This window comes from Ceratotherium simum, chromosome 13, assembly GCF_057802395.1.
Source record: "Ceratotherium simum simum isolate JZ-2026a chromosome 13, ASM5780239v1, whole genome shotgun sequence".
Lineage (NCBI taxonomy): Eukaryota > Metazoa > Chordata > Mammalia > Perissodactyla > Rhinocerotidae > Ceratotherium > Ceratotherium simum.
Window position 1 is genome coordinate 24,447,021 of NC_141912.1, and position 27,049 is coordinate 24,474,069.

General features: G+C 42.1%; 1 protein-coding gene, 9 non-coding genes and 2 pseudogenes across 10 annotated transcripts; 2 read left to right on the plus strand and 10 right to left on the minus strand.

Moving 5' to 3' along the window:
- Nucleotides 1–2,154: 2,154 nt before the first annotated feature.
- LOC147915398 (histone H4) lies at nucleotides 2,155–2,586 on the minus strand. Its single transcript, XM_087438127.1, has one exon. It carries the CDS (start codon nucleotides 2,568–2,570, stop codon nucleotides 2,259–2,261), a length of 312 nt encoding a protein of 103 aa, XP_087294253.1. The 5' UTR covers nucleotides 2,571–2,586; the 3' UTR covers nucleotides 2,155–2,258.
- Nucleotides 2,587–3,533: 947 nt separating this feature from the next.
- TRNAM-CAU (transfer RNA methionine (anticodon CAU)) lies at nucleotides 3,534–3,605 on the plus strand. Its single transcript has one exon. It is a non-coding gene; the product is annotated as a tRNA-Met (tRNA).
- Nucleotides 3,606–6,031: 2,426 nt separating this feature from the next.
- On the minus strand, nucleotides 6,032–6,447 carry LOC101398196 (adenosine 5'-monophosphoramidase HINT1 pseudogene; annotated as a pseudogene).
- A 1,788-nt stretch (nucleotides 6,448–8,235) lies between these two features.
- Nucleotides 8,236–8,308, plus strand: TRNAR-UCG (transfer RNA arginine (anticodon UCG)). The gene has a single exon. It is a non-coding gene; the product is annotated as a tRNA-Arg (tRNA).
- A 3,998-nt stretch (nucleotides 8,309–12,306) lies between these two features.
- Nucleotides 12,307–12,388, minus strand: TRNAS-GCU (transfer RNA serine (anticodon GCU)). Its single transcript has one exon. It is a non-coding gene; the product is annotated as a tRNA-Ser (tRNA).
- A 2,790-nt stretch (nucleotides 12,389–15,178) lies between these two features.
- Nucleotides 15,179–15,250, minus strand: TRNAQ-UUG (transfer RNA glutamine (anticodon UUG)). The gene has a single exon. It is a non-coding gene; the product is annotated as a tRNA-Gln (tRNA).
- A 503-nt stretch (nucleotides 15,251–15,753) lies between these two features.
- TRNAQ-UUG (transfer RNA glutamine (anticodon UUG)) lies at nucleotides 15,754–15,825 on the minus strand. The gene has a single exon. It is a non-coding gene; the product is annotated as a tRNA-Gln (tRNA).
- Nucleotides 15,826–16,916: 1,091 nt separating this feature from the next.
- On the minus strand, nucleotides 16,917–16,998 carry TRNAS-UGA (transfer RNA serine (anticodon UGA)). Its single transcript has one exon. It is a non-coding gene; the product is annotated as a tRNA-Ser (tRNA).
- A 455-nt stretch (nucleotides 16,999–17,453) lies between these two features.
- On the minus strand, nucleotides 17,454–17,525 carry TRNAM-CAU (transfer RNA methionine (anticodon CAU)). Its single transcript has one exon. It is a non-coding gene; the product is annotated as a tRNA-Met (tRNA).
- Nucleotides 17,526–17,959: 434 nt separating this feature from the next.
- TRNAG-GCC (transfer RNA glycine (anticodon GCC)) lies at nucleotides 17,960–18,030 on the minus strand. The gene has a single exon. It is a non-coding gene; the product is annotated as a tRNA-Gly (tRNA).
- Nucleotides 18,031–20,036: 2,006 nt separating this feature from the next.
- Nucleotides 20,037–26,677, minus strand: LOC101397934 (histone PARylation factor 1 pseudogene; annotated as a pseudogene).
- A 209-nt stretch (nucleotides 26,678–26,886) lies between these two features.
- Nucleotides 26,887–26,958, minus strand: TRNAW-CCA (transfer RNA tryptophan (anticodon CCA)). The gene has a single exon. It is a non-coding gene; the product is annotated as a tRNA-Trp (tRNA).
- Nucleotides 26,959–27,049: the final 91 nt, after the last annotated feature.

The window sequence follows — 27,049 nt, forward strand, 5'->3', positions numbered from 1 at the left end:
CACTGGTCCAAGCCACTGTCATCTCTCAACTGTGTTATCATAGCAGCCTCCTAACTGGTCTCCCTACTCCTACCCTGGCCCCATCACAGTCTATTCTCCACCAGGCAGCTAGACAGATCATTTTAAAATATAAATCAGATCATGTCCATCCTCTGCTGAAAACCCTACAATGGCTCCTACCTCACTCAGAGTAAAAGTCAAAGTATTACACTGGCCTACAAGGCCATAGAGGAACTGCTGACCTCCATTTACCTCTCAGACCTTATCTCTTTTTCCTCCACGCTCCCTCGCCCTTCTCCTGCCCAGACACAATAACTCCTTGCTATCTCCAGGCTTTCTATTTTGGTCTTCCTTCTATTTGCAACTTCACTTTCTCCATCTTTTTTCCCCAACCATCACTTTATCAGTAAGGCCTTGCCTGACCACATTTCAAACATCGCCTCCTTCCTTCACACTTGATGCCTTTCCCTACTTCAGTGATCTGCATAGCACTTAGTACCATCTGACATAGTATATGTTTTACTTGGTTTGTTTGTGCCCTCCTCCAATAAAATATAAGCTCCACAAATATAGAAATATTGTTTTGTTCACTGTTATTCACTGCTATAATTCCCAGAGCATAGAACAGTACCTGGCATATGCTATATGCTCAATATTGTTTATTTGTTAAATTATCCTCATATAACTTTATCTCCTTAAACTGGTGCCTCAGCTTCAATTACATCTGATTCTTTTCGTATTTAAGCACTAAAGTCCATATCTTTAAAATACTAGATCAGATTCAAAATGGCTCCATTGATTTTCCTGAAGTCAAAGTATCACACTCTACAGATGATTTGCTGCCCACAAGGAGGAAAAACCTGATTTTATAATGGAACTAATCACCCTAAGCCGGTGATTGATCCATCTAGCATCTCGAATTTGGATAAGCCTGACATCACGTGCCCCTGATGTGGTGCAAGTAGCATACAGATAACATCGTCTATAAACTGTTCCTTGACAACAAAGTTGACGTGATTTCAATCACGTCTATGGAAATTACTTCTACCTTGCTGGGCAGACAGGGTATATAGCAGACAAGTAAAATGACCCCATGAGGAAACAAGCCAAACCAGAAGGACATTCTGTAGGTCAGGTCTCCAGCAAATCAATGTCAAAAAAAAAAAAAAAGGGTGGGAGGGGAGGAGAAAACTGTTGCAGATTAAGAGACCTGAGACAGAACCAAAGGGGCGATGGGATCGTCCTCTGAGCAAATCTGATCTCTAAGACATTTGGGGCATAATCGGGATTTTTTTAAATGTGAACTGAGTAATAGATATGAGGGAATTTTGTTTTATTTAAGTCTGATTATATGGGAGTTTTTTTTTCTTGTAATGCATACCTGATAATTTGGGGTGAAATAGCCTGATGCCTGTATGTATACTTTAAAAAAAAATGCTATCATGTCTACTTAAATTTAGGTAACATCTACATACTGTTTATTAAGCAACATCCTTCCACCTACGTTAAATTTTCGTAACAGGAAGTCACAATTAGCCTCTATGCTGAACAATTCTTGCCAGCTCTCCCCACGTGTGCATTTTAATTTTTCCCCAAGCGCCTTTTGTACAACAGAGGCTTCTTCGGCAAGGAAAGCAACAGCGCACGCACTCTGAGCCCAGGAGAGCGCTCCTGCCTAGGGGGACGCTCGGTTCCGCTCGTGAATTCGCCTTTGTTCCAGGGCTCCCCTTCCCGCCGCCGGGGCGCGGGCTTTCTTTGTTCCTCGCCGTCTCCGCCATTTTGAGCACGGGAACACAGGCAGGAAAAGGGGGGTCTGTCCTCCTACCTCCCGGGCTGTTTAATCCTACTTCTCTACAGTACTCGAAAACCACGCATACACACGACTTAGAACTTTTAAGAACTCGAAAACTAAAAAGCTTCTTGAGGAAACAGGTCACCACCACCACGGGAGCTTTCACTGGCACCTAAAATATAAGCATCCAAAAAGCCTTGTTATGTAAATACAAATCAAAGCAGCGACAGCATGTAATGGTTATACACACACATACCACTACAATTTTGAATGCCTCCTTTTCGATAAACGTGGGATTAAAACTAACTTATGAATTGAAACTGAGTCGTAACCACCACGGAAAACACTGAAACGACCAAAACTTAAAAGAGACAAAAATGCTAAGCTCTTTCATGGAAATACTTGGGCGGCCCTGAAAAGGGCCTTTGATTGAAAAAAAGCTGTTAGGCTGCTGAAAACGGGTGACTTAGCCGCCGAAGCCGTAAAGTGTACGACCCTGGCGCTTGAGTGCGTAGACCACGTCCATGGCGGTGACCGTCTTTCGCTTGGCGTGCTCCGTATAAGTGACAGCGTCCCGGATCACGTTCTCCAGAAAGACTTTGAGCACCCCGCGGGTCTCCTCATAGATGAGGCCGGATATCCGCTTGACACCACCACGCCGGGCCAAACGACGGATGGCCGGTTTAGTAATACCCTGGATATTGTCTCGCAGAACCTTCCGATGGCGCTTAGCACCCCCCTTTCCCAGCCCCTTTCCGCCTTTACCGCGTCCAGACATAACTACACAGCTCAAACCAAACTTAAGAGAGCAGCGAAAGTAGGACGCAATTCCCTTATATGTGAGGATTGCGGACCTAATTGAAGACTGAAGGCGCGCAGGCGGGAACCTCTGCTTATCCCGCCCAGCGCGCCGCCTCCCCCCCTGCGCACCGCCCACCCCGCGCGCCGGCCCTCCCCCCCGTAGCCCCGTTCGAGATGACGTCACGGACGAGTCGTCCGCACGCACGCCGAGCGTGCCCTCTGTGGAGGCGTCTCTGGCGCGTTCTGCGTCCCCAAGTAGGAGGTTTCGGAAGTTTTTCCCGACTGCGTCAGACCAAAGAAATTAATATTTTTCATTGGTTACCTTTTACTGCTTCAGATGTTTTGGGACGACCGCACAGGAGCCTTGACCCACGCGCCCAGAACTGCAGCAACCTTCGTTGGAATACGGAGTCCTGCTTTGCCCGCACGTTTACAGTGCTTCCGGCGTTTCTGCTCCCAGCGGGAAAGCCCCTTCTAGCCGAAACCCCTCTGCAGAGGAGTTAAACATTGCAAGACTTCACACTCTCCATCACTAACCGAGGGAAACCTGACTAAAAGAGTTTTCTTCCCAAAAGTGAATACGTGGTTGGTGATTCCCTGGTACAATTGTCGCCCGCCGCACAGAAGCCCGGGTTCCTTTCCTGGCTTGTTTTCTTTTCTTTTCCTGTTTATTAAAACGTGTAAGTCTCTTTTGAATATCTAGCCACCCCCCGACCTCTGCGCCCAGTAACAGTGTGTTAATCCTTACTTCTCTACTCTTAGTTTTGTTTTCTCTTTAATTCTGGTAGCGACGTTATCCTAAAGAGAATTAGTAACTTTTAGTAGCCAAGATGCTAAAATAAATAGGCGATCTCTCGCAGACTTTTTAACCAAAGGTAGTCTGAATAAATCGCCTCTTAGTAGAGTTAAGGGTATTCTTAGAAGACGGGGCACTGCGGGGAGCAGAGTGGCGCAGCGGAAGCGTGCTGGGCCCATAACCCAGAGGTCGATGGATCGAAACCATCCTCTGCTAACGAGGTTTCCGGTTTTTTCTTTCCCTTTGATTAAAATTTTATGGCTTAGTTTCACAATAAGGAAAGAGAATTAAACGGAGTCTTTTTTTTTCAATTCTGAAATTAAAATTGTTTCCTGAAAATAAGCTGAAATTGTTTACATTCTCTGCAGTTACACGTGTCGTTCATGGATACTCAATTTTCATTAACTAATATGTCCTCTCTTAGTAAACCGGACTTCTTCTGGTTGCCAAAGTGACCGTGCTATTGTTGCCGCCAGTTATTATGACAGTTCTCGTTGTCCTATGAAGCCGGGAAAATGCTGAAATAAGCTAAGTGCAGGGGTGAGGACAGAGGTGGAAGCAGAGGTATGGAGTTGTATTTCCTTCTATACATAATTCAGAAAGCACTACTTGTTAGGTAGTTGTGGCCATGTGGTGAAGGCGCTAGACTAGATATCTACTGGGCCATCCTGGCACAGATTCTTTGCAACTACGAGAGTCTTCCTCTTTGGAGTAAATAAGTAACAATTTGAGACAGAATGCAGAGTTTTGGTGGCCACGATTGAACTCTGACCTGAGAAAACCGCTTCTGTGGTCTCTATTAGAAAATGTGTCTCCACCCTCTACCTTCCTTTACAATTTCTAACAGAACTATTCTCTATGCTTATTTTTTAAAGTATATATGTCGACTGTTTTATATTTCTTTCTTTCAGAAAGGATTCATATTCAGAGATTTATGTCAGATACTGTGCTAGGTGCTAACAAAAGGCATTAAGTAGCTTACAGTCTAGATATGCTTTTAAACAAGTAATTATGTAAGTATGCGTAGTAGAATGAGATGTTTCTTTAAAAAGGTTATACACTAAGTGCAATGGGAACAAGGGAAAATGATAGTTGTTTCTGGTAGGCCCATGACCACTCACTAGTTGGGTGATTCTCTGGAAGAACTCACGTGATTCAACATATATGCAAGGTTAAGATTTATTATAGTAAAGGAAACAGTGCAGACACAGCAGGAAAAAGATATCCACAAGCAAAGACTAGAGAAGGCTTTCTTGTCCTCCAAAGTCTATTTGAATATTGGAGCCCAAAGTTCTTCAAAGGAGGTGGTCACATACCTACCACATGACCAGCCATGGGGTGGACCCCAAACCAGACACCAGATACTTATCATGAATATTTATGATTACTTTAAATATGCTGATCACCTGGTTCATAATGAGCCACTACTTCAGGTGTGTAGAATAACATCATTACCCAGCAACTATGTGAACATTCTAGTATTTTATCTCTCAGAGTTTGACCAAGGGTCATCACCTTGGCTACAGAACATGTGAAAACTGAGGGAAATCAATTTGCTTCATTAACTTTGCCATAGCAATGGCCTAATTCAGGAAAGGTGGCAGATTTTGAGTCAAAAGTTGAATGAGTAAGAGTTTGCCAGGCAGTCAAAAAGAAGAGGATTCTAGGCAGAAGAAACAAATACAAGGAGGCATAATAGTTAAGAGTTTCTCAAGAACTACAGAAAATTCAATGTGATAGAACATGGAGGTGGGGGAGCTGGTAGAAGGGGGATTTGGAGAGAAAAGAAAAGTGGCTGTGTCCTGATCACCTCCTATTTACCCTGTTGCTGAAGAAGGAATCCTCTGCCCTGAATAATATGAGATGGCTGAACACACAACACTCAACACTGGACAGATGAGATTGGTAGCAGGTTACTAGTCACATACACCCACCACCTGGAAGAGGAGGGCACTGCATGCGAAGCGGGACCACACAGGGGTTGCACTACAGAGCATCGAGCATCGTGAACCAGCAGGGGCTATGGGAGGTAACCTTTGTAGTAACCAGAGGGTGGGGTGACCCCTGGTTCCCTTCAGAAGATATGATTATCTTATTTTAATAGTTTCGAGGGCTGACAGTGAGATGAAATCCATTAGGTTGAGGAGCCAGTGGGATGCACCTGGTCTGGCTGATAGCGGAGCTGGCCCAGTGGAAGGCGTATCTGGCGAGAGCAGAACTCACGGTTAGGTCTTTTGGAGGCCCTGTGAGGCCCAAAGATGTGAAGGGAGCACCTAAAATTTTAGGTCTTACAATGCAGGCTGGAGTTGTAGCAGAAGAGATAGGGAAAGGGCCAGTCATAAGAAAGTAAGTATGCGGTACAAACAAGTTTAGATTACATTTTTCTGTGGGCAATAGGAAATTATAACCAATTTTGATCAAAGGAGTAATATGATCAAATTCTCTTGTTAGAAAAAAGTCTCTGGAGTGTTCAAGATTGTGGTCTGGTCCTTGATTGTTTGTTGCTTTTGTTTGTTTTTACTGTAAACCATGCAACACTGTCTTTTATGATGTATGGATTTTTTAAAAATTATTTCTTCAATCACTCCATACACAGGCAAAAATAAGTGTACTGTTTGACATATTGGAACTTGCAAACTTGATCATTGCCTAGAGAAGAGAAAATTATCCCTAAAGCGTACTAAACCAGGAGGCCAATTCATCTGCCCACCTACAAGAACATGGAGATGAACGTGATAGATTGTCTCTCATCTGAACCTTCATTCACTGCTATTCCATAACCCTTCTTCAGGCCCAGATCAGCAGCACATTTCTTGTCAACAGTCATTAAGTGTCCAAGGCTTTCATCATCATCATCTTCTGCTACAGATATCTGGGGTACACGTTTCTTGGGTAGCACCAGAAAATATGTTGGTACTTGAGGGGAAGTGTCATGGAAACAAGACACCAGTCATCCTCAAAAATGATTTTGGCTGGATTTCCTTGCCGATGATCTTCCCAAAGATGATCATGTCTCCATCAAGCCAGATGCCTTAGCCTTGGCTATTTCCTTTGCCATCTCCACGTTCTTCCTCCCTCCTGTGTCTCCTGGGGAGGAGGGAGAAGCCAGTGAGTGGACAGAGCCTGATTGGTTTTTATTTTTCAGCAAGTCGTTTCTCTTCTAAGATGCGAGAGAGGGGATGGGAGGTTTAGGATATATTTTTTTTCTCCTCAATATATCTACTCACTATATATATGTATATCACCTTAATTTGACCACTCCATATTGGTCAACACCACTTGGATGTTTAATGTACAACTTAAACTTAACATAGCCAAACAGAACTTCTGATCTCAACACGCACTCCACCCTCAAATCCTTCTCCTGCAGTGGTCTCCATCTCAGTAAATGGAAACTTTGTTGTTATAGCAAAAAATCTTGGAGATGCGTGTGACTTCTCTATTTCTTTCACACCTTCAATCCAATCAGCAAATCTTTCAGAACATATCCAGAATTCAATCACTTCTCACCACTTCCACCAACACTACCCAAGATGGTTCAGCCACCATCTTCCTGCTTCCAGGAAGAAAGAGAGAACAAAATGTCCATATTCAGATTTTTTCAGGATAGAAGAATCTTTTTGTTAAATAATCTCCACATTAAAGATGATTGCAAAATTCAAACAAATATGTATATGAGAAATTCAGTCGATTTTTATTGAGCTGCTACTATTTGCCAGATGTTATTCTGTGGCCAGAGAAAGAAAGACTATGTAAAAGTCCCCATTTTTGTGCTCCAGAAGCTGCTAATTTACTAGTCAAGAAAAGCCAAGACCCATCACAAATGAGCCGAGAAGGCCAATGCTCCCAGAGTCTAGGATTTAAGAAAATTAAGGAAATGCCTTATGTGTGGACTGCTGACATCTTCAAAGGAGGTGCATGAGGTCACAGAGATTCACTGACAAGCTTGAAAGAAGCCATCCAAGGTATAATTTTAAATCTATATCACTTTATTGGGCCAAGCACTCCATAGAACATTATAAATTCTATAAATATCTCATCCATAGAATGATTTGATTGTAACATGTTTTGTGTTGATTCGTCTATTAAATGTAAAAATTAACAGCCAATATTTTTGTAATTCTGCTGTAGTGCTTATTTCTTAAGATTTGGGAGCCTCAAATAATAGTAATGGCCGTGGACCTCTCAAAACCCCTGAGAGACGCCAGGAAAAGCATCCTCTTTTTGGTCAAACAGAGACATACTGTGAAAAGTGCTCAGATGTCATGTTATAACCATCAGAGAAAGTACTAGAAGAGCATGGGAAGGGGGAAGTTGTCACACGTGGGGGCCTGCAGAGATCCACGCAGCATGGCGAGAAAGACAATCATGCAGACGCTGCCTTTAGGAAGACTGCCTTCCGGGTGCGGTTTCCGTGACTACTGTCCAGGCCGACATCCCGAGTACCTAGAGTCTAAAAGTGGTGAGTGTAGGTGAGTATTAACAGGGAAGAAACTCTGAGTTGGCTTGTTAAAAAATATCTCTCGATGCAGACAATATGCAATATTTTGACATCTTTTAGGTGCCATAAACTCCAGTTTTTCTGCTCGGGAGTCGTAGAGTAAATAACTTTTCTCACCCATATACCACAAGACCGAAGTAACTGTCAGTCCCTACCCTTCATAAGGCCGGACTCCGTGGCCCCAAGTAACCCACGTAATCTCGAGTTTCCATTTTTCCAACGACGAAAAGCGCGGGCGGCGCGGACGCGGCGGCCTTTTTGTCATTACTTGACTCGTACGACTCAGGACGGGACAGAAAGCTCATTACACTTTCTAAGTATTGCAGCCAGAGGGTTTTTCTCGAGGACCACGTGGCCTAACGGATAAGGCGTCTGACTTCGGATCAGAAGATTGAGGGTTCGAATCCCTTCGTGGTTAAGTTTTAAGCACTCCCGTAAAAAGTGATTGCGGTATCTCACGAGGGAGGGAGAATCACCTTTTACCTATGTCTGCAAAACCCTTTTCCTTCTTCCTGCTCTACTCTGAAGACGTCATTCTCAAAAGCTTTGGGAGAACCAGTGTCAGGGGTGAAGAGAGGCTGAAAGTCAAAACTGAAAGAAGGCCATCGAATAATGTGGAGGCCCTCAAGTTCTCCCAAAATTTGGATTTTGAGCACCTGAGTTTCACTCACAGGCTCGGCTTGTCCTGAGTTTCTTGAAAAAAGGTATTCAGATCTGTAAACCGAGCTCTCTCCAACTGCTGAGTCTCAAATTAACGCCAGGCCCCAGTGGCTAGCACAGTGGGAAACCTGTTGCGTTTCCTTCCCGCAGGCTTCGCCCTAGGCCACAGTCTCTTCTTCACGTTTCTCTTCTAGTGTGAGTCTGTGTCCTTCGAGGTTCTGGCTGCTGCTGGAGTCTATGTTACTGGTTTTCACTCTTCCTCTCCTTTTCCATCTTAACTTCCTTTTTAACTTTGGTTTTGTTGCCATCAAAAGTATAGAGAACAGCTCATGTTCAAACCTACAGAGCAGAAATATAAGATCATTAAAAGAGCCCAACTGTTTACAGAGTGTGTATGCAAACAGGAAGACAAAGAAGATAGCTGTGCAGAATATACAAAAACACTTTTTGTTTTTGTTTTTGTTTTTGTGAGGAAGATCAGCCCTGAGCTAACATCCATGCTAATCCTCCTCTTTTTGCTGAGGAAGACTGGCTCTGAGCTAACATCTATTGCCAATCCTCCTCCTTTTTTTTCTCCCCCCCCCAAAGCCCTAGTAAATAGTTGTATGTCATAGTTGCACATCCTTCTAGTTGCTGTATGTGGGACGCGGCCTCAGCATGGCCGGAGAAGGGGTGCGTCGGTGTGTGCCTGGGATCCGAACCCAGGCCGCCAGCAGTGGAGCGCGTGCACTTAACCGCTAAACCACGGGGCCGGCCCCCAAAAACATTTTTGTGCCTAAATAACTGAATTTAATAATAATTTAGGGTGAAGAAAAGTGATTTTCAATTGTTAATTTCATAGTGAAATATATGATGTTTGATTCCAGATCTGAATGTTGGTTCAAATCTAGGTCAGAGCAATGAATATTAAAACAAGGTAATAATTGCCTCATCCCTTCCCCAGCCTCTTTCTTAGTCTCCCGTCTGACTCTGCTTTCCTCCAGCCATCTGTAGATTCCAAATTGTACGGAAAAGTTGGGGCTGGAGCATTGGTTCCCAGACATTGAGACTTCTCAGACTAAAAAAATTCTCAACGTGTTCAATAAATAAAATAGTAGCTGTTCAATAAAAAGTTGATGAAAAAGGGTAATAGGCACTATGGGAAAAATCGAGCAAGGGAACGGGATAGGGAGCCGTGGTCAGGGAAGTACCAGTGGAAGTGATATTTGATCAAAGGAGGTGAGGATTTGAACCAAGTAAATATCCAAGAAGAGTTCCAGGTAGAGGGATAACAAGTTCGAAGGCCTAGAGGTAGGACTGTGCCTGGAGTGTTCAAGGAACATCAAGAAAGCCCGGGTGGCTGGGGGAGACTGAGCAAGAGAGAGTGTGATAGGACATGAGGTCAGAGAGGCCATGACCTCTCTGTCATGTCATGTCTTTGAGGCCGTGAATTAAATTTGGCTTTTACGCTGAGTGAAAGAGGAGAGGGTAGAATGTTTGGAGCAGATGAGTGACATTGTTTGACGCAGCTTTTAGCAGGCTCTTGCTGGCTGCTGGCTTGAGAATAGATTGTAGCAGAGCAAGGTGAGAGGAGGCAGGGAGAGGAGTCAGGAGGCTGGTTCGTGGTGGCCTGGGCTGCAGTGGCAGCGGTGGAAGGGGTGAGAAAGGATTTGATGCTGGATATATTGTAAAGAGAGAACCAAGAGGCTTAGCTCTTTTCTACTCAATATATTCCTCTTTCCTTCCCTCTTTAGTAGTTAAGAAGAAACGGACCCTTTGGGTTTGAAAGAGGTGAGGGGCAGAGGCAAAAGTGCCCCAGATCTACCTCCCTACTTTGGAACAACGCAAGAGATTGACACATTTAAAATCATCCTTTGATGTGTATTAAAAGGAGTGACAAATACCCTGGGTATATTCTGCCTGGAGGAAGTTTTAATCCTTTCCCCTACCACCACGACGACACACACGCACACACACACAGAATATGCCTTCAAGTGTTTATTTTATAAATATCTGTTGAATATTTACAGTGTGCAAAGTTGAGGAGACAAGGATATAAAAGGGTGGTACTCCTTAAACCACATTCTCAAAGAAGGTAAAGTGAGAAGGGAAGGGAGGAGCAGGAGGAGTAAGACCAGTCAAGCATCCATAGTATCAATTATCCCTGATTCTTTGTTGGTGAAAAAGCAAAATACAAAAAACACAACATCCAATTGCTGAAGACCCCACTTTGGCTTCCAATCTGGATCATCACCTCCTGAGTTTTTATTTCCATGATTAAATGGATTAAAGTTTGTAAACCATCTTTGAACCATATATGCCATATCAGCCATATATTGTTAGATAAAATTCAAAAACAGATATTGCTTCAAAATTCATGCTTTTAGGCCTCAGGCCTCATGAGGCTTTGGGAAATCCACTGGCTTATGACACGCGTAGTTCAGAAGAATTTTCCAGGTATCAAAAGTCACAATCCCAGTCGCGGGATTTGAACATGTTGGAGAGATGTCAATGCCTTAACCACTTGATCTAAAAGAACTTGCTTCCCATGAACCATAATAAGGAAATGTTGGTTATATGATTTTTTTTTTTTTTAACAATTAGTTTATCTGGTCTCTACTTCAATCTCCTCATTTGTAAAACAGAGACGTGATAGAGGGGGGAAGTTTTCAGAGAGATAATCTCTACAGTCTCTTCAAATTTTGTTATTCACATTTGTTATTTTGTTATTGCGGTAGTTTACTATAAGGTGAAAACACTTGACAGGTGAGATTTTATGGGATTATGTGCTAAAATTAATATGTAAGTGGCAGAAGATCAAAGAAGGGAGAAATAGAGGCTGGAGTGTTTGGAAAAAATGTTTGATTTGAATTAATTCAACTAAAATACAAAGAGGAGAATGATGCCTCCATTTGCAGACTCGTGGGAAAAGGCTGTTGCCAGAAGCCGGCAGAGACTTTCCTGGCGGAAGGAACTACATGAGCAAAAGCAGAGCATATGGACATTTTCTGCTTCTGGAGGTAGGGACCAGTGGTCAGATAAAGCTGGAGTTTGACGGAGAGGTTGGGAGGGTAGGCAGTGATAACGTGTTAAGAGAGGGAGCCTTGGACCTGGAAAAGTGCCTGGAATTTAAAAGGCAAAGAATATTCGACAAAAATTGCCAAAACAGGGGAACCAAGACTGGGGAGTGTGTGTGTGTGTGTTGGGGGTGGGGAGGAGGGTGCGCAGTGAGTGAAGAGGATGGCCAGTGGTTGTCAACACAAGAGACTCATTGTAATGTGACGCCTGTACCCACACCGACGACTGGACCCCACCCACAGAGATACTGATTTAACTGTGTCGAGGGTGCGGAAGAAACATGAGCATTTTGAGAAAACTCCCCAGATGCGTGTAATTTGCAACCACTGTTTGAACAGCAGGCAGGAGGGAGGCGGAGGGCTGCTTAGGCAGGGGGTTAACAAGCATAACGAAAGTCAGAGGGTCGGGAATCTGCGTTTTTGACAACGGTGGAGAACCTGGATAAGCGGAGGGCACATCTCTGCCTGGGCAGAGGGAGCACAGCTTGATTCTTAACTCTTCCAGAGACATGATGCAACGCGAATCTCTAACCTCCGAATACTCTATAAAATGGGTTAAATAAGTAATACATTATCGATAGTGCAAGTTGCTTGTCACGTCAGTTTTTTCTTTTTTTCCCCCCGCGACAGCCCTTACTAGCGAAACACCTCGTTCACAAAGCGCTAAAACCTCACTCCCACGATACGGTGGGGAACTGAACGACGAGGATGGGATTCGAACCCACGCGTGCAGAGCACAATGGATTAGCAGTCCATCGCCTTAACCACTCGGCCACCTCGTCGCTTACGTGTAGCTTCCTGAATAAATACTGTATTTCTTTACTCAACAGAGTTCTATTCTGAGATGTCTATTATATTGTATGAAGACATCTTTGCTCTCTATAAATGGCCCTCTTGCTTTGATAAAGGAAGAAAAAATAAAGAAAAGACTACAGTGCGGGGAGGGAGCGGGGGGAAGGGACGGGGCTACGATGTGGACCTGAATAAAAATGACAAAATACACTTCCTAAGGGAAAATGGGAGAATCTAACAGGAAGAATGGTTAGTGACTGCTTTTGTTTTAAAAATCAGATTGAATTTTGTCATTTCTATTAAGCCATATATATTAAAACTGTCATTAAATCAGTTATGCTATATTTATCATTACTGGATACTCCTTGGCAGGATTCTCAGAAGGATATCTGCTATATGGGACATTAAGGCCTCTTAGAAATAGTCATCTCCTGTCTAGGAAGCCCAAGTGGGTGACTAGGGAAGGGATGCCAGTGATAGGTTAAGGTCAAATTGTGATTGGTTCCAAATGTCAGACTAAAGATTGTGGACTTTATCTTAAATAATTTTAGGATCATCTGAGGGGTTTTTGATTTGTTTTGTTTGTTTTGTACAGGCGATGTGGTCAAAATGATAATTTAATATTGTCATTTTTTGTCATTACCTATTTCAATGTGCTGCAGCCAAAGACCACCAGCAGCACACCTGTAGCTGAATAAGCTGAGGTCTTGCTTTCAGGAAGGGAGGGGATAATTCTGTGATTGGATATCTAAATTTTATTTAGAAAGTAAGAATAGAGGGAAACTGAAGCTGTAAAATAGTGGTCCCTCATATTAGCTGGTAGAAGATGTTTGTTATTTTTGTGGTTTGCACAGTGACCTTCTTCTATTGTCTGTTCTTAGACAATATTATGAACTGTTTTGTTGTTATTGTTTGTTTTTGTTTGTTTGTCTCATTTCATCAGGAGAATGACCTTGTCTGATGCTCCTGTTCTGTGAGATTGTTTGTGTTCAGTGAAAGAGTCCCGTGGCCTAGCAGTGAGTGCCAGGCCAGTTTCTGACCACACCTGGGCTTGTGTATAGAGTCATGCCAGTTCCTGGATGCCAGGGGCCAGAGGAGTTCATGGGGGCCCTTCTTTTGCTGTCACTGAGAGTACTGAAGGATATGTTTTTGAACTATGGAGAGAGTGAACAGAAGGAATTTAGTGTCCCACTGACAGCTGGGATTGCTACATTCAGAATCCAGAAGGTTAAGCATCACACCGTGGGACCTTTGTATAACAAACCTTCAAGGGAGGACTTGTATACTGTTGCATCTGGTCAGTTGATCTTTAAAATCATTGGGCATAGATTCAATCTAAGGAACATTAAGAGACAGCCTCCCGTATGGAGATAATGGAAGCTCTCAGATGACTATGATGGCTGGGGTCTTACTCTATGGTCCGGACATTTTCGGGTCTGCGTTCAGAGTTAGCCTACAGAGAATTTGCATGAGCTCCAGAAAAAGGAGTCACAGATGGGGCCTCTGACATACGAACTCTTAATCACCTGAGCACATAATTAACTTATGGGGATCTGACTGACTTCAAGCACCAGGCTAAGCAAAAACAGACGTCAAGAGGAGAGAATCTAGGGGGACATGAGGATGATGGGGAGAAGGCAATTTTCAGTAGCCAGAGGAAAAAGCAAGGAGCTGGACATGGATGGGGGAGAGGAAGTGCAAGTCTAAGGGAGCATCTACACATACAAGAGTGTACTCCTGGTTTGGGAAAGGGCAAGGTCACCAAAACCGAGACAAGTCCACTGAGATTTGAAGTCCAGGTGCTAGCCATTACATCTTGAGGCCTTGAAGTTGGGTCTCTACTGAAAGACTGATGTGTTCTCTTAACAGTTAGTTTATCTTCAAACTAGTATAGACAACATACTAGCTTAAGGAGTTTGAACGGAGCCTACAGTCCATACAGACAGTGGAGGCACTAAGCTGTATGTGCCAACTGCACTGCTGTGCAGTAGGAAATTTTCAGGACAATGTTATTGTTTAGAAGCCCTGGAAGCTTACTTATAGTGGGCTTTAAGGAATGGAAGGACCTGAATTGGGGACTGTAAAACCTACCCTGTTGATTACCGGGGCCAAGATTCTAACTTACCAGGATCTGAGGAACTCTGGGCAAAAAGGGACATCAAGTGTAAGGGGGAGTAGGGCTAGAATTTCAGAGGTAGGTAGTCAGACAATTTTCTCTTGGCCAGTGGCTCTATGTTGGTTTGGTTGTTGATTTGGAAGTAACTGGCAGCGCTTGCAGCCAGATGCGTACACCTCTAAGGTGAGCTAATGATTTAGGAGAACCACAGAGGGAAAATCACCAAGATGTTGCTGACTCCTAGAGATTTGAACTTGAATTGCCAGATTCAGAGTACAGGGTGCTAACCATAGGGTCCTTACATGAGGAGCTTTCTTTTGCAATTTTTATATATCTTCTTAAATCAGGCCGATACGTTTTGAGAGGGCTTCAGAGAAGAAAAGATTTGCAGGGAAGGGCCTCTGGCACATGAACCTTTAAGACACTGACTGAGCACACGAATAACTTAAGAGGATCTGACTGACTTTGGGAACTCATGCAAGAGTAGATGCCAAGAGAAAGAGCGTATCTCCTACAAGGAAACAAAGGTATTATAAACAGGATACTTTTCAGTAGTTCAAGAACAGAGTAAGGAACTATATGATGCTCCTCGGGAGACAGCGCCAGTGGGAAGGTTGTATCCATAGACCAGGATGCACGAGGCACAGGTCACCAAAACCAGAGTAGGTCCCACCGAGATTTGAACTCGGATCGCTGGATTCAAAGTCCAGAGTGCTAACCATTACACCATGGGGCCACCTTGTGCAAAAGTTTGCTGGAATATTTATGAATATTCCTTGCAGAGTTTGTCATTCTGTTCAGTGTTTCGTGGAGTATGATTTTAATTTTAAAGATATTGCTAGAAAATCTGCTGTATCTCAGACAGCAAAGGCTCCAAAATAAACACCACGACCAAAGCTCACAGGCACCACAAACTTCTCAGGACCCAGTTCATGTTAGAAACTGATGGAATCCGAACCCAGAACTGAGGTCCAGGATGTGAAATATGAACCCTTAGGCATCCAGGAGATAATCTAATTTATGAGGATCTGAGGGGACTCTGTGGTCCAACGAAGGAGGAGGGGCAGGAGGGGGCAGATGAGAAATTTCAAAAGAAAGCGTAGGGGATGCTGTTCTGCGGAACAGCGTCTCATTGTTGTCTGGGATGGGGTCTTTATGTGCGAAAGTGCTCAGGTGTCTCTAGTCTCCTCCGTGTATGACGGTGATTTAAGAGAAGAGGGATGACACTAAAATATTGGTAGGTCCCACCGAGATTTGAACTCGGATCGCTGGATTCAAAGTCCAGAGTGCTAACCATTACACCATGGGGCCGACAGTAGCCCTGTCACCTGACAAGCTTTTAGAAACTGATTTGCAGTGTGTACTACGAGTTTCATTGGAATGATTTCTGTCTTGGACAGGCAAAGAAGGCATATCTTCCCTGAATCTGAGAAGATAAAATTTCTCCGCCAGACGAAAAATCGAACAAAGCTCACTTCTTCTTAGAATTTTTCTTAGGGCCCACAGAGGGTTTGAATATCGGCGTTCCTTGCAAAATCAAAATTGTGCATTTACTGAATTCCTAACCTGGACCATGAATGCTTCTCTACATATGGGTTTATAGAGGAAAGCGTCAACACTTAAAAATCTCTTAGGACGTGTGTGAATACAGAAAACGCAAGAAGAAAAAAAGTTGAATATAAGATGGGAATTTACTGGTAATTTCGGGGATTAAGAAAAACATTTTACCTTTTTAAGTATTTTTATTTCCTTCTTTTTGCTTACCCAAATTTCCTAAAGGACCAATTATAAGCATAATAAAAGATAACTTTTTGTTATATTTACTCTTATGCTGCATATACAGTATGTATATGTATATGCAAAAGGAGTTTATTAAAAAGAGTTTTAGCGAGCAAAATTTAAAAATATGATTTAGCCAACATCTAAAAACAGTTTTGAAAATTGTCTATCTGGTACTTCCTCTCTACAGTTCTGGCCTCCCAAGTGGAGTGATAAGAGGGCTCCAGAAGGAGGAAAGATTGGAAATTTCTGTTTGAGATATTGATTCCAAAAGGTCAAATACGGTCACGAGTAGAGTACTGATGCACTTGATGTACCCAAATTTTTGGAAGAACATCAAGCAGAAGAAGTTAGAGGCAGGCGAGGTTTGGGAAATCAGGCCTGAGCTGGCTTTAGGATAGGAGATAGCAATTCCAAAAGAATTAATGCCTGAGCATTTTTTCAGCATCTTGATAATGGTCTCAAATATTCCTAGTGTTTTCCCAAAACCATTTTCAAAGAATTTCTCTACCAACTAAGGGACTAGGACGACCTGCTTCCAATTTTACGGATAAAGATAATATTTTACGATTTCCAGTTAGTCCAGCAGGTGTTATACCATACCTGGAAAGAAAATTACACTCCGTAGTCGGCAGGATTCGAACCTGCGCGGGGAGACCCCAATGGATTTCAAGTCCATCGCCTTAACCACTCGGCCACGACTACACGACTGCTCAGACGGTCGAGATATATTCCCATGAGGAATAATATCTTTCCTGTTACGAATTAGTCTTTCTGTTCATTTGGCAACTGTTCTGGAGTGCCTTTCATCATGGTAAAAAGATCGAGATTTTAAAGATCGGATGTTGATTACAGAAGTTATCACAAATTGTAACATTTTCTATCGTACAGGATACCACAGACTTTACGAGGATCACATACCAATCCCTAGGAAGTTGTAGCGGTCCCCAAATCTGAGAGATTGACTCACAACAGACTCGCCAGAAGTAATAAATAAAATTTACCGCTGTTAAAGACGGGGAAATAGGTATTTCTAACAAATTACCTTGGGGATTCCTACACATCCAGAACTGCTCCACAGACCCTCTCTGATAGTCAGTAATAGACTGTATTCAATCCCTTTGGCTAAAACGAGAGTTTGAACCAAAAGGTGTTGTGGATAGCAGAGGATGGTTTCGATCCATCGACCTCTGGGTTATGGGCCCAGCACGCTTCCGCTGCGCCACTCTGCTCACACGCCGAATAGCTACTTTCAATTCAAAATTCAAGGAGATAAATTTTGGCATTTTTCTTAGTTCTAAAAGATTTACGGATGTGTCTTTTTCAACGAGGGTCTCTAAGAATTGGAAGAGTACAATGATATCCGTACGTGGCTACACTCTACTTCCAGACACCAGCGACTTAGAATTAACCTCCGAAAGACTCCAATCAGTTGAGGTCGGAGTTTACTCCAGCTCAGACAGGATGACGTTTCAGGTTACTGGAAAACCAAACGCATGTTAATTGGCGTAATTTATAAAGGTGAAATTGCAAAAGTGTTAACTTTGGCCTTTTTCAGCCATACCAGGATACCAGAAACAAAGTTACTTTAAAATATTTTTTGTTTGTGGTTTGATTTTTCAGTTAAAATATTTTTCCCCCTGGAACGGGAAAAAAACGCTGACGCTGCATTGGCCGGGAATCGAACCCGGGCCTCCCGCGTGGCAGGCGAGAATTCTACCACTGAACCACCAATGCTCGACAGCCTCTGCTTCCTTTATTTGTCCTCATATAGCTATAGTTACATTGTCCCTAACAGTAAAAGAATGAGCATATATGTTTATTTCCATAGGATTTTCCTACAATCCAATTAAGAAGACTATAGCCAAATATTCTGAGAAAACCTATAAACTAGAAGGAAACTGAAACTCTGCTGATACGTGACCCTTGGAGCATTCTGAAGGTGAAAAACACCTATATCTACCCAACATATAAAAATATCTTTCTCCATCCCTGCCCCAATTTAAATCTTTAATGAAAACAAATTCTGAAAATCTCTCATTTAGGATGCAAGCCAATTCAGTTAATTACTAGGTCAAAGCGCTCAATTCAAGTTTGAAACACCAAGTTACCATTTTGGAAAAAAGATCTTCTATTCTCATTCTGTTATGGAGATCCAAGTTTCGCTAGGAGGGTGTTGTCACCGGAAGCGATAATAAGAAAGACAATGCTGAAAGTAAGAATTCTCCAGAATCCTGCTCCTTACACACATCCCTATTACTTGCTCCTGGAGAGGATGACCACCAGTTGCTGTAGTCGCTGTGGCGCTTTGAAACCAAAAGCCAAACGGGGCCTGGAAATAAATAGGAGTTATGGCCCCTGTTTTTGAGGACGTTTCAGTTGGTTTGGATAAAAAGCCAACACAGAGAAAGCCGTTGACGATCAATAAAAATTATCTCTGCTGAAATGAGTCTTGAGTTTCGGTTTCGGGGAGGTAGTGGACTCTGATACCCTGAATTATAAAGCATGTGAAAGCCAAGAGGTTTTTCACACGCCTCCATCTCTAGTCTCTATCTTTTCACCTCTTCTTCAGAATAGGGAGGTTGCAGTATGTATTTGGCAGATACGCTTTGCAGGGGAGGAATGGCAGGAAGGCACAAGAGCAAATTAAGAGGCTATTAATGTTAATCTTACGGGAAGAATTTGGGCCATTAATTAGGTTTCTACAAATCCTAGTAACGGAATAACACAGAACTGGACAGTATGAGAGATATAAATAAACTTGGTCAAGTTACATAATTTATTAGTTCTTGTTTACTCATGTGTAAATGGAGCCTAGAGTAGTTGATCTGCATTCCTCCAGGGGCTGTAAAGGTAAATTAAAATGATGCCTATTAAACCCACTTGAAAAATAGTATAAAACCGCCAGATAAATACTAGCTACTGATTTTTACTTCATGTAACTTTTTAATGAACCACTTAAAATCAGAAATTTTCACTTATTTCCATTATAAACAGAAATCTTCAGTATAATGCACATAGTTGGTGCTCATATTAGTTGTACTGAATTGATTGCACAGTATGGGCTATTCTAGAACAAAAATCCAAAGTATAGTCTTTGTGTGTGAAGTAAAAATAATCTTCATAATGTGCACTCTATTTCCTCAGATTTTATTTACCATTTGTCAAATGCTGCCTCCTCAAAATATCACCAAAAATCTCATTGAAAGAGCAAAGCTGAGTTTATTGACTATCTCAGGAGTCTTAATAGTGTCTCAGAGGAGATAGGGCAAAGATGTGCTATTTACCGAGATTTTTGCAATCTGGATTTTTGTGAGTCTTTCAAAGTGGAGGCTTGGTTAGGACTGGATAAGGATCATGATATAATTTATGATTGGCAGACACAACTAGGAGATGATTTTGAGGTAAAATATTGCATTCAATATCTATTGCTGTATAACAAATTGCCCTAAAACTTAGTGGCTTAAAACAACAAACATTTACTCTCTCTCAGTTTCTGTGGGTCGGGAATTCAGTAACGGCTTACCTGGGTGAGAGTCTCTTATGAGGTTGCAAGCAAGATGTTGACAGGAGCTACAGTCATCTGTTTACTTGGGGCTGGAGAATTCTCTTCCTTTTTTTTCTTTTTTTTTTTTGATGTTTCCATCAATTTACTTTTCTGTATTCCTTAAAAGCAAAACAAAAATCACAAGCTTAATACCCATGCTTTAAAATATTGTACATCCAACAAAGCCAACTCTCACTCATGCTACAGGTTTGTCCATGTTCTCTTTACTTCTGTCTGCCAGATGATCTTCAATAATTTCTGCAAGAGAGTCCTCTTCAACAGATTACACGCAAGAGGTAAAAGCTGGCCAGCAACTTTATGAAAATAGTGTGAACTATAGCAAAAGAGGTCCATTCCCAACTCAAGCCCCATGCCATAAGCACATTCATCATTAGCAAAATGCATACAAGTCATCATTTCCTGAATGGGAGCAAAAGCTTTTAGTATCTCCTCATCACTTGGCGCCCTAACAGTTGTCTTGCAAATTCTCTTGAGGTGGGCATCTGTTTCAGGGAGCTCTCTGCACCCAACATCATTTTTATCTACAGGGACAATCAAGCCTGTACCACAAAAGGTCTTTGTCACAACTTTCTTATCTGCTTCCACTGTTCTCTGTTCCAGTGAGTACCCCAATTCTCTGGCTGATTATGTGAGTTTTTCATCTGTGTTTTTCAAGAGATGAGTTTTCTTTATATCTGTTACTTCTTTGAGGTTTTTTATCAAAAATTATTTGACTGTAGCAAACAGTTTATCCCCACTCTTCTTCAATAATTATACAATTTTTCTTTGCTTCATTTGTACCAACATATGCAGGAGGTTCATCAGAAGAATCCCTGAAATACCCTATGTGGTAATGAGTTTTAGTATCTCCAATAATAATGGTCTGGAACTCAGCAGAATTATAGTAACATCTGTTAAGGTTAAAATTCAAGCTTGCTGATTTTTTCTTCGTTTTATGTTTTCCAGCAACGATATCATAAGGCCCCATTAATCCAAGTCTAAGGCTTTTGGAGAGTGAATCAACTGGTTTTTCAGGATCAAGTTTTTCACAGAACTTCCAGAAGTGATAGAAATCTTCCCTCAGAGAAAGCTTATAATGATTTTCTACTTCTTTTTGAAGGTCACTGGAGCCCTCATCTTCATAGGATTTACTCTTCTTCATATCAACTGTTTTTTCACAGTGCTGCCCCTCCAGGCCTTGCCTGCACTTCCCACCACTGTCAACTATTCTGCAGCTGCAGGAGAATTCTCTTCTAAACTCATTCACTTCGTTGTTGGATGGAAGCTTCAGTGTTTCACCACATGGGCCTCTCTACAGGTGAGTGTCCTCCTGACATGGCAGCTGACTTACATCAGATCAAGTGATCCAAGACAGAAAGCTAGGAGGAGCTGCAGCCTCTTAGGACTTAGTACGACACTGCCAATTTCCACATTATTCTAGTCACCCAAAGCAAGTCACTAAGTCCAGCCCACACAAGAGGGAGGAAAGTTCATCTCCATCTCTTGAAAGGAGCCTGTTTATGGACATATTTTGAAACCACCACAGGGGTTGAAAGAGTATATATAAACTGATAAACTGTCATTTGATGCCTTCTACTGAGAAGTTGATGGATCTTTCAAGAAATTCCTGGAATAAACAATAAAATTATTGGAATAAACAAAGTTATTTGCAACTTTTATCTTCCTGGGCAAGAGCCCCCTGCTAAGGGGAATTAAAGCCAGCTTCCTAGTATTCTGAATTTTTTAAAGAAAGTTTGGGTTGACATTTTATGGAAATATGTTGGCTTCTACAGTGAAACAGAGGAGATTATAACATTTCCTTACCAAATGTTGGAGTCAATAAATATGGTTATAATATATCAGTATGTCAGATATTCTGACTAGAAGATATTCTGGGAATGGGATGGGGAATGAGACCCAGGTGCTCGGCTCAAAGATAAATCTAGTGAAAAGAGAAGAGTATACATATAGAAAATCTAAAATTGGGAAATCCGTGTGTAAGTGAGATAGAATAAAAATGACATTTATGGAAGTCATGATTACTGCCTTGTGGTCACCCGTTATAGGGTTTGGACTTCAGCTTTACTGGTAGAGAAAAATCCAGTGAAATTATCACCTGAAGGGAATTAAGCCCTAGGGACTGATTCTCACTAGTAAGACTCACAGGAGCATGATGTTATAAATCAGAATATAATTTATTAAAGTGGAGAGCAGTTTTTAACTTTTCAAGACTGTTTCGATGCAAATAACCAATAACCATTCTTCAGATAAGAGAGAAATAAGGTGAATTTTACTTAAGCCAAGCTGAGGATTATAGCCCGGGAAGACAGTCTCCACAAAGGAAGAAAGTGTTCCAGAGAAGCATGGTTTTCAAAACAGTTTTATACCTTTTTAGAACAAAAAAGAACATAGACCAAGCACACCCAGGGTACACATTCATCAAAGTATCAAAGAGATATTTTGTTACAGATTAGCAGGTCAACATGACCTTGATGTCCAGGAAAGGAAACTTATCTTCAGGAGTACTGATACTAGAGTAGTAGGAGGGGAAATATGCATTCTTATCTTCAAAGAGTGCATTCCTTTACTTTGAGATAATGTTTAATGCATCCTTATTTTCTTTTTCTTTCAGGGAAAGATTTCCCCTGAGCTAAGGTCTATTGCCAATCTTTCTCTCTTTTTTTTTTTCTCCCCAAAGCCCCCCAGTGCATGGTTGTATATCCTAGTTGTAGGTCCTTCTAGTTCTTCCATGTGAGCCGCTGCCACAGCATGGCAACTGACAGATGGGTGGTGTGGTTTTGAGACCAGGAACTGAACCTGTGCCGCCAAAGCAGTTACAGTGCCGAATTTTAACCACTAGACCGTCAGGACTGGCTCTAATGCATCCTTATCTTAATGGTTAAAGCAGACGTACCATGTATGTTTGGCCATAAGTCAGGCTTCTTTAGTTCAGACAAAATCAAGTTTAAACCAGAATAGCTACCCCATATACCTCAATATGTGAAATTTCTTACCAACTGGAATATTCCTAGCCACAGTTCAGATCATCTTGATCCTGATCATGAGAGTCTCCAGAGGGTGACTTAGTAATAAGAAGGGGACGTGGTGACTTACCATTGACAAGGACTCCTTCTTTGACCAAACTTTAGTCAGGTTCCTCTGAGCCCTCCTCTCAGCTAGCCCTTGACCTGGGCTTGTTGAGTCCAGTTTTAGCAAGAATCTTGCTAAGCCAGTTTATTGAGAATCCCTTCATCTTTGATATCTAATCAAGCTCCTTTTTATCATTTTCCATCCACTGACCCCCTCACTCTGCCCACTTGCTGTAAATCCCCAGCTGTCCTTGTGATGATTTGGAGTTGAGCTCAGTTGTGTATGTACCAAAGTCTCTCTCCCCTACTATAGTAGCTCGAATAAAATCTGTCTTACTGTTTTTAATGAGTGTCCAGTGCAATTTCTCTTGAACACTATCAGGTAAAGAAAGCAAGTAGTCTTAAGGGATATTTCATCCAGATTATGAAAAAGCCTAATGAAGTACCAAGGTTATTTTTGAATGGTGATTCCTACAAGTTATCCAGTGTCATGTTGCAAAAGCCCAACAATTACAGTTGAACTATTCACTTTATCTTTCATGATAAAGATAAATCATAAATTATAAGAAACAATGTAACATGCATAATGCCATCCTTCTTTCTTTTATTCTGTTCTTACTCCATTGAACAGATATTTAAGCATCTCCTACTATATGTTTAGCACTAGATGAAGAGCAACAGAATTTGTGACCCCAAAATATGCCTTTTTGGCATAAAGATTATTTTAGGCTGATTATTTTTAAGAAAGAGCAGACACAGGAGAAGTTCTGAAAACCGAATAGAAGTTATGCTTTTGTAAGAGACATTTACATTTATAAGGAAAATCTCTATTTATAAGGCTGTCTCCATCCCTGTGGAGGAGGATGACTAAAACTCTAGAAACTCTTATCGATGGAGAAGGCAATGCCTTAAATCTGCGTAACAACCATACCCTCTTTTACTGAGCTTTGCCTGATAACCTCCCATAACTGGCTTCTCATTCCCCAACATATTCTTCTGTCTGTAGTTGGAGATGGTATTTAAGGTGGAGGCTTGGGACATTTCCAGGAATTACTCAGTTTTCCTGGGTATCTCCCGTGTATACAGGAGGTATATGTGTTATAAAACTTCTGTTTGTTTTTCTTCTGTTAATCTGTCTTTAATTACAGGAAGGTCTCAGCCAAGAACCTAGATGGGTAGAGGGAGAATTATTTTGCCTTCTCCCCAAAAGTAGCATAAACACTGCAACCCAGTACATTGTTAGTAGGGTAACTGGCCTTACACTTTCATTGCTTAGGGGAGCAAAATTTACTACCTCAAAAATGTGTTTCTTTGGCTTGATTATCTATCTATCTATCTATCTATCTATCTATCTATCTATCTATCTATCTATCTATCCAGATGAGGAAGATTAGCCCTGAGCTAACATGTGTTGCCAATCCTCCTCTTTTTTCAGAGGAAGATTGGCCCTGGGCTAACATCCATGCCCATCTTCCTCTAATTTTTTTTTTTTATATGTGGGACACCTGCCACAGCATGGCTTGATGAGTGGTGCATAGGTCCACGCCCAGGATGCAAACCTGCGAACCCCGGCTGCTGAAGCAGAATGTGCAAACTTAACCACTATACCAACAGGCCGGCCCCTGGCTTGATTATTTTTAAGAACAAAAGACTCAGGAAGAAACTTTGACCTTCCTCTAACTGCCTAAAGGAATCTAAGATAGAAGGCCTGTTCCAGAAAGGAGCTAATACCATAGATAACTATAGTATAATATGAACTAGGTGTGGTAGACAGGGAAGAACCTAGCAAGGCCCATTTGATCAAAGTTCTTCCCACGTCTCATTGTCTTTGCAAAGCATGATGAACATTTATTTACCAAATATTTGCTTTTCCATCTTCATGTGAATTGCTTTCCTCCCCTTTGGAGTCTCAAACCAGTACCCCACGTCCTCTTTTTCTTTTAGCTGAAGATGGTATTTAAGGTGGCGGCATCAACCATTTTGGTGAGTTACTCAGTTTTCCTGGGTTTCTCCCATGTATACATGCTATTAAACTTGTTTGATTTTCTCTTGTTTTTCTGTCTCATGTCAATTTAATTCTTAGACCAGCCATAAGAACCTAGAAGGGTAGAGGACTACTATTTCCTTCTTCTCTACAGTTGCATAGGTTCATTTTATGGGAAATGAAGAAAGAAGGGCATTTATGATAAAGAATGATTTTAACTCATTGTTCACTGAGTTATCCAGCCAGCATGCTGCTGACATACAACCCTGGTATCTCTGAGAAAGTGTTTAGCAAAGCCATGGTAAAGTTAATAGCATACAGTCTGCCCTCTCCTGTCGCTCCTCAGAAACTGAATGCTTTCTGTGTGCCAGACACTTTGCTAGGCACTAGGGTCCAGCTCTCAGGGAGCATACATTATAGGGGGTAAGAATCATAAACAATGTCAAACGACAAAACTCAAATAATTTAGTAATTAGTTTGATGTCATTTATTCGAGGGAAACCAATCCATGGATTGGGGGAGTACAGTGCCTCACAGCAGTGGAGCGCTCTTCCTGAGGGATTTTGGGCAACAGCACAGTTTATAGAGCATTAGAAGAGGCAATACAGGAAAAGGGTGTGATTGCCTAGGAGATGGGGATTTTCTTATAAGGCTGGCAGGTCCTATTTCTAGGGTAGGGTGAGCTGGGTAGAGCTGAAGTGGAGGCTTGTGATTGGAGTATGCTAGGTTTCCTTGACAGGTGTTTCCTGCAAATGTAAGCTGATTTAGGTTTAGATTTGTGAAGTGGGCCGGCCACAGGGGCAGCCTCCATTTTGTAGGTCCCAGCATATGAATTAACTTTATCAACAGCACATTGCAAGAGTATAGATGGTTGAAGGGAATGAGATAAACGTCTGGGAAGTAAAGCTCTGGGAGTGTATAACTGGAAGGCCTTATCTAGAGATGGAAGACAGGCTCACTTTGAGGAACTGGCATTTTGTTTTGGTTGACCACCGAGGGATGAGTGTCTGAATCACGCAGGGAACAAGAGAGAACATTCCTCACAGAAGAAAGGGCTGGGACAAAGGCCCTCCCAGGGAAGGAGCAACATGCCTTGCAGGAAATGAAAGAAGGCCCGTGTGACAGAGGGTTAATCAGCACAGTTGGTTGTTTTGTTTTAAGCGGGGGAATCAAAATAAGATTTTCATTAAAACAAGCATAATAAGGACACTGATTTAACTGAGCAAGAGGAGATCTCGGAATAGCAGTCAGGAGGTTCATGTTAATTCCCAGGGGGCAAGAGATACTGATGGAAGGAAGGAGGCCATTGGGATAACGAAGAGAAGAGGATAAATGGGATTTAACATTTTAGGAGGTAAACCTCAGCAGAACTCCCTACTGAGATTGGTAAGTGAAGAAGAGGAAGTGTCCAGGATGGTTCCAGGAGCCTGGCTCAGTGGGGGTAGGGGTGGGAATGAAGCTGAGAAGCCGGGTGAATTGTTGTAGGCAGAAAGACAAAGGAACAGTCAGGAAGCAAAGAGCGCAGAGGATGAGCCAGGGAAAAGGCCAACATGTTAGGGCTTTGGTGGAGGGAAGTGTCCTCAACAGCTAAAGGATGAGAAAAGAAGCTATCAAAGAAGAAAAGGAAACCAGAAAACTATGCACTCCCTGATGCCAAAGAGGAGAGTGTTTAAATTAAATCTCTCTGATAAAGAAAATTGCAAAAGATGCGCTGTCCGTTTGGGGAATTCGTCGTGTCCCGCCCGTCCCCCACCTTCCCCCCATCCCCGGTTTTAGAATTCCAATTGCAAGCTAAGGGCAAAAGTAGAATCACAAATGCATCCTACTGAAATTCTGATAAGAATGGATAATCTGTTCTTTTTACCTCAACTCGGTCTTGGAGGCCTTAACTGGTCTCAAGGTCAACTACATGTACTTCAGAGGAAAGTAGCCCTGCTTTTTATTTCTCTCTCTCCCCAAAAGAAAATTACAACTGACCCCGACGTGATTTGAACACGCAACCTTCTGATCTGGAGTCAGACGCGCTACCGTTGCGCCACGAGGTCATGGGTAAAAGCAGTTTTTATTTTATATTAGGATTTAAACAATCCTTTCTCCTCTCCTCCAGGTTCTAAAGATTTATATCTTTTTATTGGT

Coding starts and splice junctions, on each gene's coding strand:
- LOC147915398 (XM_087438127.1), bottom strand. CDS start 2,570: ATGTCTGGACGCGGTAAAGGCGGAAAGGGGCTGGGAAAGGGGGGTGCT.